The sequence below is a fragment of the Callospermophilus lateralis genome, chromosome 15, assembly GCF_048772815.1.
Source record: "Callospermophilus lateralis isolate mCalLat2 chromosome 15, mCalLat2.hap1, whole genome shotgun sequence".
In the NCBI taxonomy this organism is placed as follows: domain Eukaryota; kingdom Metazoa; phylum Chordata; class Mammalia; order Rodentia; family Sciuridae; genus Callospermophilus; species Callospermophilus lateralis.
In genome coordinates, this window is record NC_135319.1 from 82,872,221 (window position 1) to 82,889,379 (window position 17,159).

General features: G+C 35.9%; 1 protein-coding gene and 2 non-coding genes across 3 annotated transcripts in view; all 3 read right to left on the bottom strand.

Moving 5' to 3' along the window:
- The window catches only part of Eif3a (eukaryotic translation initiation factor 3 subunit A), a 36,401-nt gene that overhangs the window by 17,000 nt on the left and 2,242 nt on the right, over window positions 1-17,159 (bottom strand). The window contains exons 2-10 of the mRNA XM_076835150.1: window positions 10,885-11,075; window positions 10,600-10,736; window positions 10,063-10,226; window positions 7,853-8,052; window positions 6,326-6,534; window positions 3,881-4,052; window positions 2,183-2,287; window positions 1,712-1,810; window positions 200-316 (exon numbers count right to left, since the gene is read on the bottom strand). Coding sequence (XP_076691265.1) covers window positions 200-316; window positions 1,712-1,810; window positions 2,183-2,287; window positions 3,881-4,052; window positions 6,326-6,534; window positions 7,853-8,052; window positions 10,063-10,226; window positions 10,600-10,736; window positions 10,885-11,075 — 1,394 coding nt within the window. The remainder of the gene's footprint in view (window positions 1-199; window positions 317-1,711; window positions 1,811-2,182; window positions 2,288-3,880; window positions 4,053-6,325; window positions 6,535-7,852; window positions 8,053-10,062; window positions 10,227-10,599; window positions 10,737-10,884; window positions 11,076-17,159) is intronic.
- On the bottom strand, window positions 607-738 carry LOC143381664 (small nucleolar RNA SNORA19). Its single transcript, XR_013088839.1, has one exon. It is a non-coding gene; the product is annotated as a small nucleolar RNA SNORA19 (small nucleolar RNA).
- LOC143381665 (small nucleolar RNA SNORA19) lies at window positions 1,950-2,077 on the bottom strand. The gene has a single exon (XR_013088840.1). It is a non-coding gene; the product is annotated as a small nucleolar RNA SNORA19 (small nucleolar RNA).

Below are 17,159 nucleotides of genomic sequence, written 5' to 3' on the forward strand. Positions count from 1 at the left end.
ATAACATGAAATCATTCGACAAGTATCTTGATAAAAATAAAATTCAACTGAATTTAAGAAGTTAACAAGAATGCTAAGTATAAAAAAGCAGTTTTTTTAAAAAAGGTGCCATTATACCAGAAGCACAAAAAACAAAAGGTATGTCTTTCTAGTCCTCAGGGAACTTCTGCCCACCTCAATGTCCCCTTATAGTACATACCTGCAGGTCACAGTGCCTGGCTGCATCTACTATGGCCCGTTCCAGTTGGAAAGCATCAACAAAAGGAACCAGAGAAGTCAAGCGAGAAAATTCAATGCTCTGATATATCTGTGCCACCTGCATAAAAAACACAGGGTTGATAATAATAGCTGCCATTTATTCAGCACGTTTGATGTGCAATCTCATGACATCTAACTGTTCAGAAAAACACAAAACTGAACCTCAGTTATCTTCACAGTACATTTTCCAAACTATCAAGCGCTATTCCTATGCTATAAATCATCATATTATACTTCTCCTCCTCAAGTGTCATCTGTTGAAATCCTAGTTTCATAAAACATACAAAAGCTCACATATTTATCAATAAGAATTACTATTCATCTATTACCTTTAAACACTTTTTGTAAATTTGTCTGAAGGAGACTGGCAGCATTACTATTTATAGTTATTCTGCTAATTAACCTTCAACTATTTGTGTAGCACATAAGAAATAACACTGCTCACATATACAAAGGAAAGCAGGTCAATGACATGTGCATATACTTAAGGGGATATATAATTAAAGAACCCCTCACCAAAGAAAACCAAAAAGAACATTTAGCTATTACTAAAAGTAACATTTCAACTTACTCAAGATGTTGGACTTAAACTGTACTATAACAAGTGTTAACAAAGAGACAGGTTGTCTCATTCTCTATTCTTGTTAAGAATTGGTTGAAAATTTGTGTAATTGTGTAAGACAATTCCACTGCTTATGCTAAAGAAAATCCCATGCACATGGAAAGACAGGTATATGTAAGAAGCACAATGCTGTGACATTTTCTAACAGGAAAAAAACCTATAAATACAGGTTTTCACTAATAAGTACACCTGGCTATGAAAAAACCACATAGGTATGAAAGAAATAAGAAAGCCCGGGCTGGGGATGTGGCTCAAGCAGTAGCACGCTCGCCTGGCATGCGTGCGGCCCGGGTTCGATCCTCAGCACCACATACAAACAAACATGTTGTGTCCGCCGAAAACTAAAAAATAAATATTAAAAAAATTCTCTCTCTCTTTCTCTCTCTAAAAAAAAAATCCTACATTAGCCAGGTATGGCTATGTAGGCCTGTAATCCCAGCAATCAAGAGGCTGAAGCACGAGGATTGAGAGTTCAAAGCCAGGCTCAGCAACTAAACAAGGCCCTAAGCAACTTAACAAGACCCTGTCTCAAAATAAAAAAGGACTGGGGATGTGGCTCTGTGGTTAAGCACCCCTGGGTTCAATCCCCAGTACTAAAACCAAACAAACCCCACTTTAGTAATAAGAAAAATGCAAAATGATAGGGTTCAACAAGAAAGTAAGTAAACATTGTTTCATTTTGTTTTCAAAACAAATCAGACTAATTTGGATGGGGGCAGTACTGTTGAAAGCTTTCACTTCCTGGGCAATTCTAAATTTTTCCAGTAAATGCTAGAAATGCTCAAAAAAGAAAATTCTACTTTCTCCACAAAACTGCATTTGTATTTTTACCTGCTGTAGAAGGCGGAGTATGGTGTTGTTCTGCAGTTGAGGCACATACTGTTGCAACTCTGGTTCCTTTTCAGGTTGTTCCCTAACCCAATTTAAAACCTACAAAATCCATTAAATTAGAAAGAATTATACTTTTAAGAAACAAATACTAAAATATTTGAAATGCTTTCATTTTTATAATACACAAAAACATCATAAAATGCAACGAAATAGAAAATTTAACATGAAGGTTTTTGATACTTGTCTGAAGGTGACTGACAGCAATGGCTAAGACAGTCATGCTGCTAATTTACCTCCACGTTTCTTTAGCACATCAGAAATATCTTTTCTCTTGATATAAAAGAAAAAAGACAATGAAATGTGCACTGATTCAAACATAAGATAATACTTATCTTTTAACAAAGATAAATACAACCCGAAACTGCCATAAAGCCGGCTACATGGTATCAAAACGTAAAGACAAATGCTTACTTTAGTGACTCTCTCACAGAGTTTTAATGGATTAAATTCTACTTCCAGCCAGTTGTACAGATCTTTTACTTCTGGGACAACATATTGTAGTACATTGAATCTGACCTACAGTAAACAAAGCACAAGGTTTAACAGCAGTATATTTTTCACTAAGAGTCTAATGAGGTATAAATTTAGAGAAAACAAAGGGGTCAGAAATCTGTAAAATGGATTTGAAGATTGTAAAGCCTGAACCCCCTTAAATTTACCAAAGTTTACCTAAATCTATCTAAACTATAACCCAGGGGAGTTTCTTGCCCCACATTATACATCTGTCTATAGTGAAATAACTTAAAAAGGAAATAACTCTAAGCCAACCTAGTAAGATACTGGCACAAATATGGCTACCATAGACAATTTATTACCAACAACAAATCTGTGCAAATTATCACAAAAATTAGGGAAACACTTTCTATTAAGCCCAAATTAGAGAAACCTCAAATGTCCATCAACAAGACAGTGTTCCATTCATTTGGCAGTTACATCCTCAGGATCACCCAACCATATGTAGGAAATACTGGGGGAGGGAGACTGCATCTCTGCTATATATGTACTTTTTTTTTTTCCACATAAGAGATTGAACCCAGAATGCTTAACCACTGAGTCACATCCCTAGCTCTTATTTTTTATTTTGAGACTGAGTCTAAGCTGCTTAGGGCCTCGATTAGTTGCTAAGGGTGGCCTCAAACTTTTATCAAATCCTCCTGCCTCAGCCTCAAATTCCTGAACTGTGGACATGAGACACCACTCCTGGCTACTTGTAATTTTATTTTCTTCTCATTGTTCTGTAAAGAGTCTTAACAGTACATTCCAAACTATCAAGCCCTATTCCTATGCTACAAATCACTTTTTACAAAGCACTAACTTTGCATTAAATATCATAAGTAATCTATAGCTTATTTTAAGTTTTTAGGAGATTATATGCAAATTTACACTATTTTAAATAAGGGACTGTGGTATCCACAGGGGATCTGGAAACAATCCTTTGAACACAAAGGACTGCTACTTTATAGCTTTAAGTGGATAACAATGATTAAGAGCCACAGCTTTAAAGCTATAAAACAATAGCTGGGCACAGTGCCATACACCTATAATCCAATCGGGGCCTGAGGCAGTTGTTCAGTGACAACTTATCAAGGCCCTAAGAATTTAGAGACCCTGTCCCTAAAAAATATAAAATGGGCTGGGGATGTGGATGTGGCTCAGTGGTTAAGTGCCTCTGGGTTCAATCGCTGGTACCAAAAAAAAACATATAAAATGAAACTTTAATAGAAAAAAGTGTCTTGTCTAGAATAAGGTCCAAAGCTTGCCCCTTTTCTCTGGGCCCCATCATCCATATGTGGAAATGCTACATAAGTCAGCTTGCTTTGTTTTCCTATAGCCCCCTGAGATATGACTATGCTTGCCCATTGTTACACTTCCTTGGACTCAGTGTCCCACAATGTTCCTCAGAACCAGTCCAAGTCTTCTTATATCAAAGCTCCCACCAATTTAACCTATTGGAAATGATCATCTGGAAATACCCCATTTATACCAATGGTTTCCTATTCATAAATGAGAATCCTTTTGACAATTAATCAGAATTCCCAGTACTTAATCACAAATTATTCAACTTTATCAGTTTTCTGTCCAAAGCTGTAAAAACAGACTGATACTAACCATATCATTAATAAGGCCAATTCGTGTTGGTGGGGCTTGAAGACCTAGTAATGTTGCAAGACGACGTTGTTTTTCAACTATAATGCCATCCATATCCAGAAGTCGAGCAATGTCAGTACGCTCAGGGGTTATAGGGATGGACAGAGTAGCCAAAAGGACTCGGGTAGACATTCTGTGGTAAAGAGATTAACTCTGTTAAGTCAAAATGTTGCTTGATGAGCAGAAAAAGCAGATCAGAATCACCTTTCTTTAGTCATATAGTATGATATGCCAGTGTCAGAAGATGTACATTATACCCACATTATCCCAGCATATGGGATTAATCAAAAGAGAAATAGACCCTGCTTAAATTAATACTCATGGAATCACAATTTCAATCCACCCACTCACTATTGCTGCTGCTTTTTTGCGGCCAACAGGCAGAAAAGACACATTTTCTGAACCCAATAAATAAATGGCAATAAGGAGAAAAAATTAATGCCAGGTACAATGACACACTTCTGTGATCACAGCACTTGGGAAGCTGAGGCAGGAGGAGCGCAAGTTCAAAGCCAGCCTCAGCAACTTAACAAGGCCCTTCACAATTCTGAAGACCCTGTCTCCAAATAAATATAACATGGGAATAGGGGACCCGCAGGGATTGTAGCTCAATGGTAGAACACTTGCCTGGCATGTGTGAGGCACTGGATTTTATTCTCAGCATTATATATATCTTTATCTATTATGTAAAATAATTTTTTTAAGTGCTGGGGGTGTGGTTCAGTGGTTAAGCACCCCTGGGTTCAATCCCCAGTACCAAAAAAAACAGGGGAGGGGGGTGCTGAATTTGCCCTAAAACATTAAGACAAAAGTCAATGAATTCAGACTCTGAGGCCTCAGCTTCACTGTTTCCAATATTGTAACCTTAGGCAAAATACTGAACTTTGTCACAAGGTCTTTGTGAATATTAAATCAAATAACATACACAGAAGTAAATAACTTGATGCTTGCTACTATTACAGTACTCCCTGAAGGGACAGTATCAGTATCTTACAGGGAAAAATGTTTTTTCTTATATAGTGAATTATGTAACAATGAATGACAATGGATACTATCCTCAAGATTTTCAAAGAAAGTAGCAAAGTACTAGCAGATTTAGTTGGTTCCTTACATTGCAATAAACCTCTAAGAAAAATAAATTGGCATATATAATTCTACAGAAAACCAAAATAATATGGTCAGGCTCAATTAGTAGAGTGCTTGCCTTACATGCATAAAGCCCTTCGTTCTAATCCTAATAATAATAATAATAATGTCAACCAATTCAAGGAAATAAGTGGCATATGAAGTGCCTAATTACTTTTTAAAAAGTAACCGAAGTATGGAGTTGTGTAGCTCTGTGGTAGAGCCTAGAACAAAAAAGGCCTAGGGTTCAATCCCCAAGAGAAAACCCAGGTAGAGGGTTCTTTCTGCCGAAAGAAAAAAAAAAAAAAAGAAGTAACTGAAAGAAAACAAGCCATATATAATGTGTTTTTAAAAAGAAACATTTAATCTATAGATTGCTAGGTTATAGACACTTCTTTTTTGTATTCGCATAAATTTTTCATGTTTATATATAACTCTCAAATACAAACGGTGCCTAACTTAGAATGCTTCAACTTAACGATTTTTTGGCTTTACCACGTGAAAGTAGTGTGTGGTCAAGAGAAACAGTACTTTGAATTTTGATTTTCTTCCCCAAATTAGTGGTATAGGCTTTGATGTTCTCAAAATGGCAGGGAGCCACAGCTTCCAGTCAGCCACACAAGCATGAGAGTCAACAACGGATGCCCTGCAATGCACTATGCTGCCAAGCTGTAATGCTGAGTGGATTAGGGTTATTAAATGATTTTTTTTAACTATCATATATTCAACTTACAATAGTCTCTTCAGGTCATAACCCCTTCTAAGTCAAGGAACATCTGTATTCTACAGTTAGGGTTGTATAATCAGGGAAAAAAATAACTTGATGCAATAATTATCTTAACTCTAATTTTTTTCTAAGAATAGACTACCTGTACATAGAAGGCTCATGTCTCTCACATATCTACACAGATAAAAGGTTCACTGTCTCCCTCTCTTTCTCTCTATCCCCTAATACTCAATTTTCTCATGTGGGTTTTTAATGGAGTTGGCTATCAGATAAAGAATGACTCCTAGGACCAAGAGTATTATCCAAGAAAATGCCTGGAGATATTTTTGGTAGTCACAACTAGGAGGACTGCTACTAGCACCTAATGGGTAGAGATTAAGTAATGGTGCTAGACATCTTACAATGCACAGACAGTGCCCTGCAACAAAGAATTATTCAGCTCAAAATGTCAGTAGTACAGAAGTTGAGAAATCCTAATTTATACCATTCTAACAGGTCATTTAGAAGATATGATACGTAATTTCAATACTACTCTTCAAGTACAACATTCTTACCTTTGCATCTCATCTTGTGTAAGATTCTTTCTCATTTCTCTAGATAGATGGTAAAGACGATGGAGTGTAGATGCATGAAAAAGAGCATTTCCGGACTTCCAAAACACAGTTGAGACTTTGTTATAATAATTTGCCATCAACTGAGGCTTGGGTGGTTTTTTAGACAAGGAGAATAGTCCGTGAATATCTTCCACAGCTTTGAATGCTTCCTAGAATTAGTAGTATAAATTAGTCACTGCATTCGGAAACAAAAAAAAATTCTAGTTCAAATCTGTGAATGAAACCTAAAACACAGAACACACAATATTAAAAGCATCAATCTGCCTTCACACATGGTTCTTTTCATTTATCTACAACTTACAACCGCTAACTTTTCAAATTTTTCAAAATTCTTTAGGAAATACTGTAAATAGAATAGACTAAAAGCAGCAAATATTCGCATATCATCATACCACTTAGTGCAATTTATAAAGGAAAACTCTAAAAACGTGTAACAGCAGCATAAATACAAGTAATTTCTGTGTGATGTGACAATGGAAGAACATTTAACTTATCTCCTTTTTCCTATAATAAGTATGTTTATTTGTCCTCTATAGGTAGTGTTTTAAGATGGATGTTTCTATAAAGGGGAAAACATTAGGAAATAAGAATGGGAAATCTAACACTTTCACTTGGCTAAAAAACTCCAATTTTTAGTTTGTTCCTTTGTAATTACAATTAAATATTTTGCATCAAATATATGAAAGCTTTTATATATATATGGTATTCACCATGCATACTTCCTAAGCCATAGTGCTTAGGCAAAAGTCCAAGGCAGCATTTCTCTATCTCTAAAAGAACAGTAATTTCCAATCTGTCACCACAAAAACTTCTATGAAATAATGTTCCTACAAAAGTGAAAAAGAGGGGCTGGGGATGTGGCTCAAGCGGTAAGTGCTCGCTGGCATGCACGGGGGGGGGGGGGGGGGGGGGCTGGGTTCGATCCTCAGCACCACATAAAAATAAAGATGTTGTGTCCACCGAAAAACTGAAAAATAAATATTAAAAAAATTCTCTAAAAAAAAAGTGAAACAGAAAATAAACTCATTTTTTATTATCCAATTAGTGGGGAAAATCCTTTGTAGAGCCTGGGGATGTAGCTCAGTGGTAGAGCATGTGTTCACCTTGTACAAGGCTATGGTTCAATCCTTTGTATCCCCAACCCCCCAAAAAAGCAAAACCAAAACACCTTTGCAAGTTCCTTTCTCCTCTACAGTTATTTCACCAGACCAAACAGTTTAGACTGGCACCAATCATAGAAACACACTTTGAGCAGCACTGAAAATGTGCCGATTTACAGGAAAAGAAACTAACTCTAAAAGAGATTACATGACTAGGCCCAAACTTCACAGGCCTGAAAACTGAGACTTCCTGTCTAGAACTCATCCTGCTCCAGATAACCATCATACCAAGATGAAGATATTCACTAAGGGGAAAAAAGTAATGCCGATTATTACTAGAAGAAAAAGCTAATATTCCACAACATACCTGCCACAGTTCCATGCTGATAGCACTGTCCAACTGAACAAGCCGGGTTTCCAAATGCATGGACTGGCTCTCTGGATTATTAAGATTGATTGCTGTACTTTGGTTATGGTGGCGTTGAATCTGTGATAAGTGCATTCTCAAATTGTCACACAGCTTACGGAATTCAGCCTTACGGGTGTACTGGAGGCAGAATTTAAATGCTACAAGCATAATTGACAAACATATTAGGCATTTTCCACTACTGACTTGAGTACTTGAGGTTTTATTAAGATTTGCCATGTTAACAAGATTCACCAAACTCATGTTGAGCATCTGAATGTGTTATGAAGAGAGGCAACTCCCTTCAAGGGCCCTATTTTGAACCTTGACAAAACAAAAAAGGACAGTGTCATCATTCCTGGCCTAAGACCAAAATATGGTTCTGAGAGTTCAAATTGTAAATGATTGGCATTTAGAAAAACTCACCCTTCAAAGACTTATGACTTCAAACTGAAACAAGTAAAATATTCTAGGCTAAAATATAATTAACTTACATATCTCACTGACACAAATGCAACATGCTTTCATACTGAAATTACAAAATATATACTGGGTATTTACAGTAAACTAACTTCACCTGTATACAGATATCTATATAAACTACTTGCTCCACAATTAAAATATAATAATTTCCTATACATTATTATGTATATGCAGTATTAGTATTCCTTTGCTCTTTAAAAATAAAACAGTATTTCTATTTCAAAAGGCCTAAAACAAAGTGGGGCAATTAACTTTAAGTTAGTATTTATATCACATTACCCGCAAACAAAAAAGTTCACTTATGGACAATGAAAATTGACATTGCTAGACACGTAAACAAAACACAGTCCGGTGGAGGAGGCTCATGAGTTCAAAGCCAGCCTCAGCAATTTAGCAAAGCCCTAGGCGATTCAGTGAAACCCTGAAACCCTGTATCAATAAAATATAAAAAAAAGGGCTGAGGATGTGGCTCAAAGGTTAAGCATCCAGGTACCAAAACATAAAGCAAAAAAAAGCACAGTTCCCAGTATTCACAGTAAAACATTCTTAGTTGCAAATCACTTAGTACTTAGTATTTGAATAAAGAAAAGCCCATCATCCCTGTAAGACTGGCTTCACAGACACAAGTTTGTCATAAGGGTAAAATACAAAAGGCCAAGAGCACAGTCATATACAGTAAAAAGGCTGCATTCAGCCTTTTTATACCACAGGAAAAGTATAACAAGTGACAATAAGGGTAAAGAGGCTAGACACTTTCAATACAGTCCTTCACAAATTAAGTGTTTGGGGCTGGGGTTGTGGCTCAGTGGTAGAGCATGCGCCTTGCGTGTGTGAGGCACTGGGTTCGATCCTCACCACCACACATAAAAATAAAGGTACTGTGTCCATCTACAACTAAAAAAAATATTTTAAAAAAAAGTGTATGCAGAAAAACAATTAGATATTAAGATGATCCTCAATCACCAAGAAGGCCTAATTCTATATTCAATTTTACTGCTTAAGAAAGGAAAACATACCAGGCACAGTGATGCACTCCTAAAATCCCAACAACCTGGGAAGCTGAGACAGGAGTTTAAGTTCGGGGCAGCTTCAGATAACTTGGTGAGGCCCTCATCAACAAGAATAAAAAAGACTACGAATGTGGCTCGGTGATAAAGTGTTCTTGGGTTCAATCCCCAGTATCCATCAAAAAAAAAAAAGAAAGAAAAAACATTTTTCATGGAATTCTTTTAAGCCAAAGGACTATCAAAATTGGAACTCAAGTTTACCAGAAAACAATGGAAAGTTTGGTTTTTTTCAGTCAACCAGAGAATTCCAAAATGACTTTTTAAAAACTCTCTTTAAGTGACATCAATGGCATGTATTTCATATGGAACTATCTTAACTGGTAATGAATTTCTTATTCAAGTCATTTGTTTAATACTCAAATGTCAATCCTATTTCAATAAGGGTAAAACTAGCTTGTTTCCTGGAAGTACCTTGGAGAAAAAGCGGTTAAACTTCTGGAAAAATCTTTTTTTATTTCTTTCAGTTATATTTTTATGTGGTGCTGAGGATCAAACCCAGTGTGCCTCACATGTGCAAGGCAAGAACACTCTACCACTGAGCCACAACCCCAGCCCTGGAAAAATCTATTCTAAAGTCAACTTTTCAAATCAAATTATTTGGATTTCACATTGCCATTTTACCTTGCTGTGCAATATCATGATAGAGGCGCTCTACTCTAGAATTGTTTCGAAGAAGGTCCAAACATTGTCTGTATGATTCCCACAGGAACTTTACCCAGGGAGTTAAAAGTAATCTGTCAGTCCGATCCTGAGTGTCCTCCCCACTTACAGCACTTAGGAGAACACTACAAAAAATTAAAAAAAAAAAAAAAAATTTAAATGTTGAAAACAATGAGACATATTTCCTACTGTGTCAATGATTAAAAAAATCAAAACCAACAAAATAGTACAAATTTTTTCCACAACTTCATATACACTTATTGTCTACATCTAATTCCCAACCTGTATTACAGCTATCTTTCTAAATGCTTCAATTTTCTGCTTTTACAAATTTCCAGTATTACCTAAATAATTGTTTGGGTTACTACACATTTAAAACTTTAAATAAAAATTTTTTTCTTCTAATAAACATCTACTTCAAGTGCGGATGATGGAGACCCATGTAAAGAAAAACACTGACTTAACTATCAAAATATTTATCAAAGGTTTAATTCATACCTCTCAGGAGTCTGAATATTATCCAGATCTTCTATATCTAATACCATCTGTTGGGATTCTTCTTTAGCAGCTTCAGTTTTTTCCTCTGCCAGTTTCAAATATGCCCTAACAACATCCTCTAAAGATTTAATGTTCACCTAAGCAGGAGGGGAAGAAAAAGAACTTAAACCACTTTTTCCCAAATGTTTAGAGTAAATTATATGATAGAAAATATATCTGAAAGATAAACTCTTCAGCAAATCACTAAAAGCACTTTTAAAATATAAAACTGAATTCTGTCTGTACCTGCTGACAAATGTTCTTATACTGATATAATCCTTCCTTAGCCAAGTGGCTCTTACGAAGATCCACGCAAAGTTCCAAGTATTTCAACATAATCGGCTCGTGTATCTTTTGCCATGTTCTATGTTTCTTACTTTTCATAACATCATAAAGAACATCCAGAGCAGGCTGCTTTTTGCCAACCTCAAGAAATTCTGAAAAAAAAAATAAAATAATTCAGGAGAATTAGTCAGTTACATATACAAAAGTCTAAATCTTGCATTTTTAACTGGTTGCTGTAACTTCTCATTACAGACTTTTTAGATCACATGTATTTTTGACATCTAAAAAAGCTATGCCATAATTATCTAAGATAGAACAATTAAAAGTCTGGTACTATGTCAAAATAGTGTACAGGTAAAACAACTTCAGCCAATTCCACTATGACTTAAAAGTTCCAGAAATTGAAACAATGAGGAAAAGAAAATTTCTATCAACTTAGAAAAGTTCAACTTCAAAGTCACTTTCAACTAGCTGATGAAAATTTTGCTCTTTTACACTAACACTTGAGGCAGAAAAACACATCAGATTGCCTTTAAAACTTAAAATCAGTTGACAACACTGAAATTTTTAGGGTCTATTTCTAGGCTTTTTGTTCCATTCATTCTCTATTAATTAATGTGCCTACTCTTTAGTCAATACCACACTATCTTGATTACTGTAGTCTTTAGATAAGGTCTTGAATTCAAGTAGAGTGTGCCATCTTTGTCCTTTGGTTTTGTGCAGACTAAACTAGGTCCTTTGCCTTTCCATACAAATTTTACAACTAGTTGGTATCATCTTCAAAATAACTTGCCAGGATTTTGACTGGGATTCCACTGAATCTATAAATGGGAGTTTAAAGAACCAATAATACTGAGTCTCAGAATCTGTGAACATGGTCTGTTTTTCCATTTATTTACCCCAGTCTAAACATGAAAAGTACTAAGACAAATTATAACTATAGTATGCTATGATTTGAATGTGTCATCCTCCAAAATTCTTGTTGATACTTAAGCCCTAATGCAACCATATTAAAGAGATGAGAGGGCTCCACCCTCATAAATTGATCAGGACTTTAATAGAGGGAACTAGTAAGACTGAGGAAACATTGTCTCCACCAGAGGAGGTAGTAACAAAGCACCACCTTGGAAGCAGATAAAGCCCTCACCAGACATAGAATTTGTTGGCAGCCTATTCTTGGACTTCACAACCTCCAGAAATATGAAAAATAAATTTCTGTTGTTGCAGAAGTACCCAGGATGTGCTATTTTGTTTCAACACAAATGGACTAAGACAAAGGACATTCTACAAAATACCTTATCGGTTTTTCGTAAAACAGTCATGATTTTCAAGGTCATGAAAACACAAGGAAAAGACTAAGAAACTGTGACAACCAAGAAATCTTAGAAGTGACAACTTAATACAATGTAGAATTGTTTGATTGAGGTTGAATCCAAGGTGCTTAACCACTGAACCACATCCCCTATCCTTTTTATTTTTCATTTTGAGAAAGCGTCTGGCCAAATTGCTAAAGCTGACATCCATGTTCATAGCAGCACAATTCACAATAGCAAGACTGTGGAACCAACCTAGATGCCCTTCAATAGACGAATGGATAAAAAAAAAAAAATGTGGCATTTATACACAATGGAGTATTACTCTGCATTAAGAAATGACAAAATCATAGAATGTGGAGGGAAATGGATGGCATTAGAGCAGATTATGCTAAGTGAAGCTAGCCAATCCCTTAAAAACAAATGCCAAATGTCTTCTTTGATATAAGGAGAGTAACTAAGAACAGAGTAGAGCATGAGAACTAAGTAACTAAGAACAGAGTAGAGCATGAGAAGAAGATTAACATTAAACAGGGATGAGAGGTGGGAGGGAAAGGGAGAGAGAAGGGAAATTGCATGTAAATGGAAGGAGACCCTCAGGGGTATACAAAATTACATACAAGAGGAAGTGAGGGGAAAGGAGGAAAAATATAAGGGGGAGAAATGAATTACAGTAGAGGGGGTAGAGAGAGAAGAGGGGAGGGGAGGGGGGAGGGGGGATAGTAGAGGATAGGAAAGGCAGCAGAATACAACAGACACCAGAATGGCAATATGTAAATCAATGGTTGTGCAACTAATGTGATTCTGCAATCTGTATATGGGGTAAAAATGGGAGCTCATATCCCACTTGAATCAAAGTGTGAAATATGATATATCAAGAACTATGTAATGTTTTGAACGACCTACAATAAAAATTAATTTTAAAAAAAAGATTAAATCTATAAATATCTTACAAAAAAAAAAAAAAAACAAATTGCTGAAGCTGGCTTTGAACTTGCAATTCTCCTGCCTCAACCTACTGAGTCACTTGGATTACAGGCATGCACCACCATGCCCAACACAATGAGGGATTGTTGATGAGATGCAAGACAGAAAAAGACACCAGGGAAGATAGGAAGTCCAAGTACAGCATGGAATTAAATATTATCAGTTACTGATCTAAAAGTTGTGACAAATGTACCATACTGATGGAACTTGTTCATAAAAAGGTACAATGGGGTATAATATAAATGGGAACTATCTACTACTCTCATAATAATTCTGTAAGTCTCACACTGTTCTAAAATTGTTTTTTTAAAAAACTGGAAATCCTCAGCACCACATCATAATAAATAAATAAACAGAATAAAGGTTTGTGTACATCTAAAAACTGGGAACTGTACACAACATAGTAACTTTTGAAAAATTTGGAGTATAACAGAGCAAAATTCTTTTGAATTTACTATTCCTAAGCCAGAAGGCATTCCGATTGTGGCAACATTTTAAAATCCAGTTTGAGCAGGGCACAGTGGCTCATGCCTACAATCCCTGGCTTAAGAGGCTGAGACAAGAACATCTCAAGTTCAAAGCCAGCCTCAGAAACTGAGCAAGGCCCTGAGCAATTTAGTGAGACCCTGACTCAAAATAAAAAATAAAAAGGGCTGAGGCTCAGTGGTTAAGCACCCCTGGGTTGAATCCCAGGTACCAAAAAAACAAAAAAAAGGAAAAAAAATACAGTTCTAATCATAAGTTCTATGTATATTGTTCCTTTGGAAATTCTCACCCTTTGTTTTATTTTGCCCAAACACTTAGTAATTGGGGAGAAAAGAGGTATTTTATCGAAGCCAAATGGTTAAGTTTGGCTTAAAATTCAGCAATTACCAAATTTCACACAAACAGAAAAATCTTCCAACTGCACATCTGAAAAACAATTTGAAGGAACTAAATCACTAATTTACACTATAAAATATCTTAAAACACTGCATCTCCATTTTTAAAGATCTGTATTTTTCTCCTAAGGAAAAAATCTTGGACAAAGAATTCTTGTTCTTGCCAGGCACGGTGGCACACGACTGTAATCCCAATGGCTGAGGCAGAAGGATCTAAAGTTCAAAACCAGCCTCAGGAAAAAGTGAGGGACTAAGCAACTCAGTGAGACCCTGTCTCTGAATATAATATGAAATAGAGCTGGGGATGTAGTTCAGTGGTCAAGTGACCCTGAGTTCAATTCCCAGTACTCCCCCACCCCCCAAAATAATTCTTGTTCTTTACTTAATGTGGCTGGGAAGATTGGGGATGCTGGGTGGGGGGAGAGCAAGCATGCTGGAAGCCCTGGGTTCAATTTCCAGCACCAAAACAAAGGCTAACCTAAAAAGTTACAGCATTATCAACCATGTAACTATGCTAGGCAAACAGTCTCTTACTTGGGGGTTTTACTACATCTACAGATACAGTAATTCTCTACTATGTCTTCTTTTAACTACCACATCTTTCAGGAATGGTGCTTCCCAATATTCCTTCTTCCAGTGAAACTTACAAACAATATTCCAACTCTCAAGACATATTGAAAAATGTGGGCCAGGCACATGCCTATAAACACAGCAGTCAGAACACTGAGGTGGAAGACCATAAATTCAAAGCCAGCCTCAGCAATTAAGCAACATCCTAAGCAACTTGCTGAGACCCTTGTCTCAAAATAAAAAATAAAAAGGTCTAAAGAAGTAACTCAGTGATTAAGTGCCCCTGGATCAATCCCTGCTACAAAAAAAAAGTTTGCAACTGGACGAATCACACAATGGAAAGAAATAATTATCTTTATACAACACCTTGAATCACCCCTTATAATATCAAATCATCTTCACATGCAAATATAAAACCCACACCATTATGGGTTCAACTGAAGTCAGTCTTAAATGAGGGAAAAAACTCACTAAATTAAACAAAGTACAACCAGAAACTTTACTGGAATAAAAAACATCTCCTTTTAAAATACTTATCCTCCTCCTGGAGTATGCAAAAGGTTATTTTCTAAAACCCAGGGTTTTTTCTTTCTTTCTTTAGTCTTTTGGTACCAGGGATTGAACCTGGAGCCCTTAACCAGTGAGCCACATTCCCAGCTCTTTTTAGTTTTGAGATAAGGTCTTGCTGAATTGCTCAGGACACCTCACTAAGTTGCTGAGGCTGGCTTTGAACTTGCAATCCTCTTGCCTCAACTTCCCAAGCTGGAATTACAGCTACAAGCCAAGAGCGCCCAGTGCTTCAGAATTTTCCGAAGCTGTTTAATCAAAAGTCCATCGGTCAAAATTTTAGGAGAAAATGCCTTTAATCAAATTTATCCTTTACATTAAGAAAACCACAGTAGTAACACTAAAATGACCTCTTATTTTTAATTCACACATGTATTTAAATATTAAAATACCATATGTAACCATAGTCAATATGCTTACAATTTGGAATAGGAACAATGAGTTAAATTTGAAAACAGAACCCACGAAAGAGTGATGACAAAATACAAAACTATTAAAATTTTTAAAATAAAGAAATAAAATAATGCAGTTTTTAAATGGAAGTGTAGTTTCTTAACAATATTCTTAAGTTTTGGTCAGGGAACTACCAAGTACTTTTCACTTCCTAAACAACCGATCTAAATTTATTATGACTCCATACTGGCTGTGGTGAGGCACACCTGTAATCCCAGCAGTTTGGGAGGCTGAGGCATGAGGATCTCAGATTCAAAGCCAGCCTCAGCAATTTAACAAAGCCCTAAGCAACTTAGCAAGACCCTCTCTCAAATAAAATAAACAAGGGCTGAGGATGTGTCTCAGTGGTTAAGCATCCCTGGGTTTAATCCCTGGGATTAAACAAAATTTGTAACTCCAAATCCCAAATTCAAGCAAGCTAAAGAAAACACATTTTTAAAAAATTAAAAACCAAACTTAGGAAACACCCTCACCTCAACCAAATTTTAAAAACAAAGTATGGATACAAAGGATGTTAAAAGAAAAAAACTAGAATGGAAATATTTTTTGTAATTCACAAGGATGAGTTTTCCTGTCTTTATGATTCATATATGTATGTATATATGTGTGTGTGTGTATTCATATGGAAGATTTAGGGAGTTTTTTTAGGCTGGAAAGAACTATTATGCATTAATTGTTCTATTCTAATACTTAAAATGTTGATTTTCAGAATATTCTACAAATTAAAATTAAAATCTGGGGGTCTGGAGATATAACTCAGTGGTAGACCATCTACCTAGTGTACATAAGGCCCTGGGTTTGATCTCTAACACCACAATCAATCAATCAACCAAATCAATCAATCAGTCTAGAATTAGGACTATTACTAGAAGGGTGGGCACTCTGAGTTTATCTTTTGAATACACAATTGAAACTATGTTTCTATCAATAAAGAGAAAGTTTAGGTCAGTCCTTTTTACTAATCTGTGCCAATAGAAGAAATAGATAAGCTATAATGTTACTCCATTTGTGGGGTTAATAACAATTTCATTTTTTAAAGGCATTGGTTGTAAAGTATAAATTAAAAGGCAGTTATAGGGTCAGGAGCACCTAGTTTGACACTAGTAACAACATAATCTGGAAAAGGCACTTTCTCCCAATGATAAGGAGATATTAATTTCTGGCCTATAACTGCTGGGACAATTTCCTACCTTCCAGAACGAATACTGTCACTTTTTCCAAAAATAATGCCCTGATACAGTGACTCAGTGTGACTTGGAGGTTTATTCTACTAAAATATATTATTTTATTAAGATAATGTAATGGATGTTCGGGGTTACAATGTTATAGATAAAAAAAAATTGATAAAATTAATTTCCAATGAGTGGAATACCCTTTTATCATTCTATTTAATGTTTGGTAAGCAGTGCCATGTGCCATTCACAATTTGATCCCTTTGACACTTTAAGAGATACCTCACTTAAAA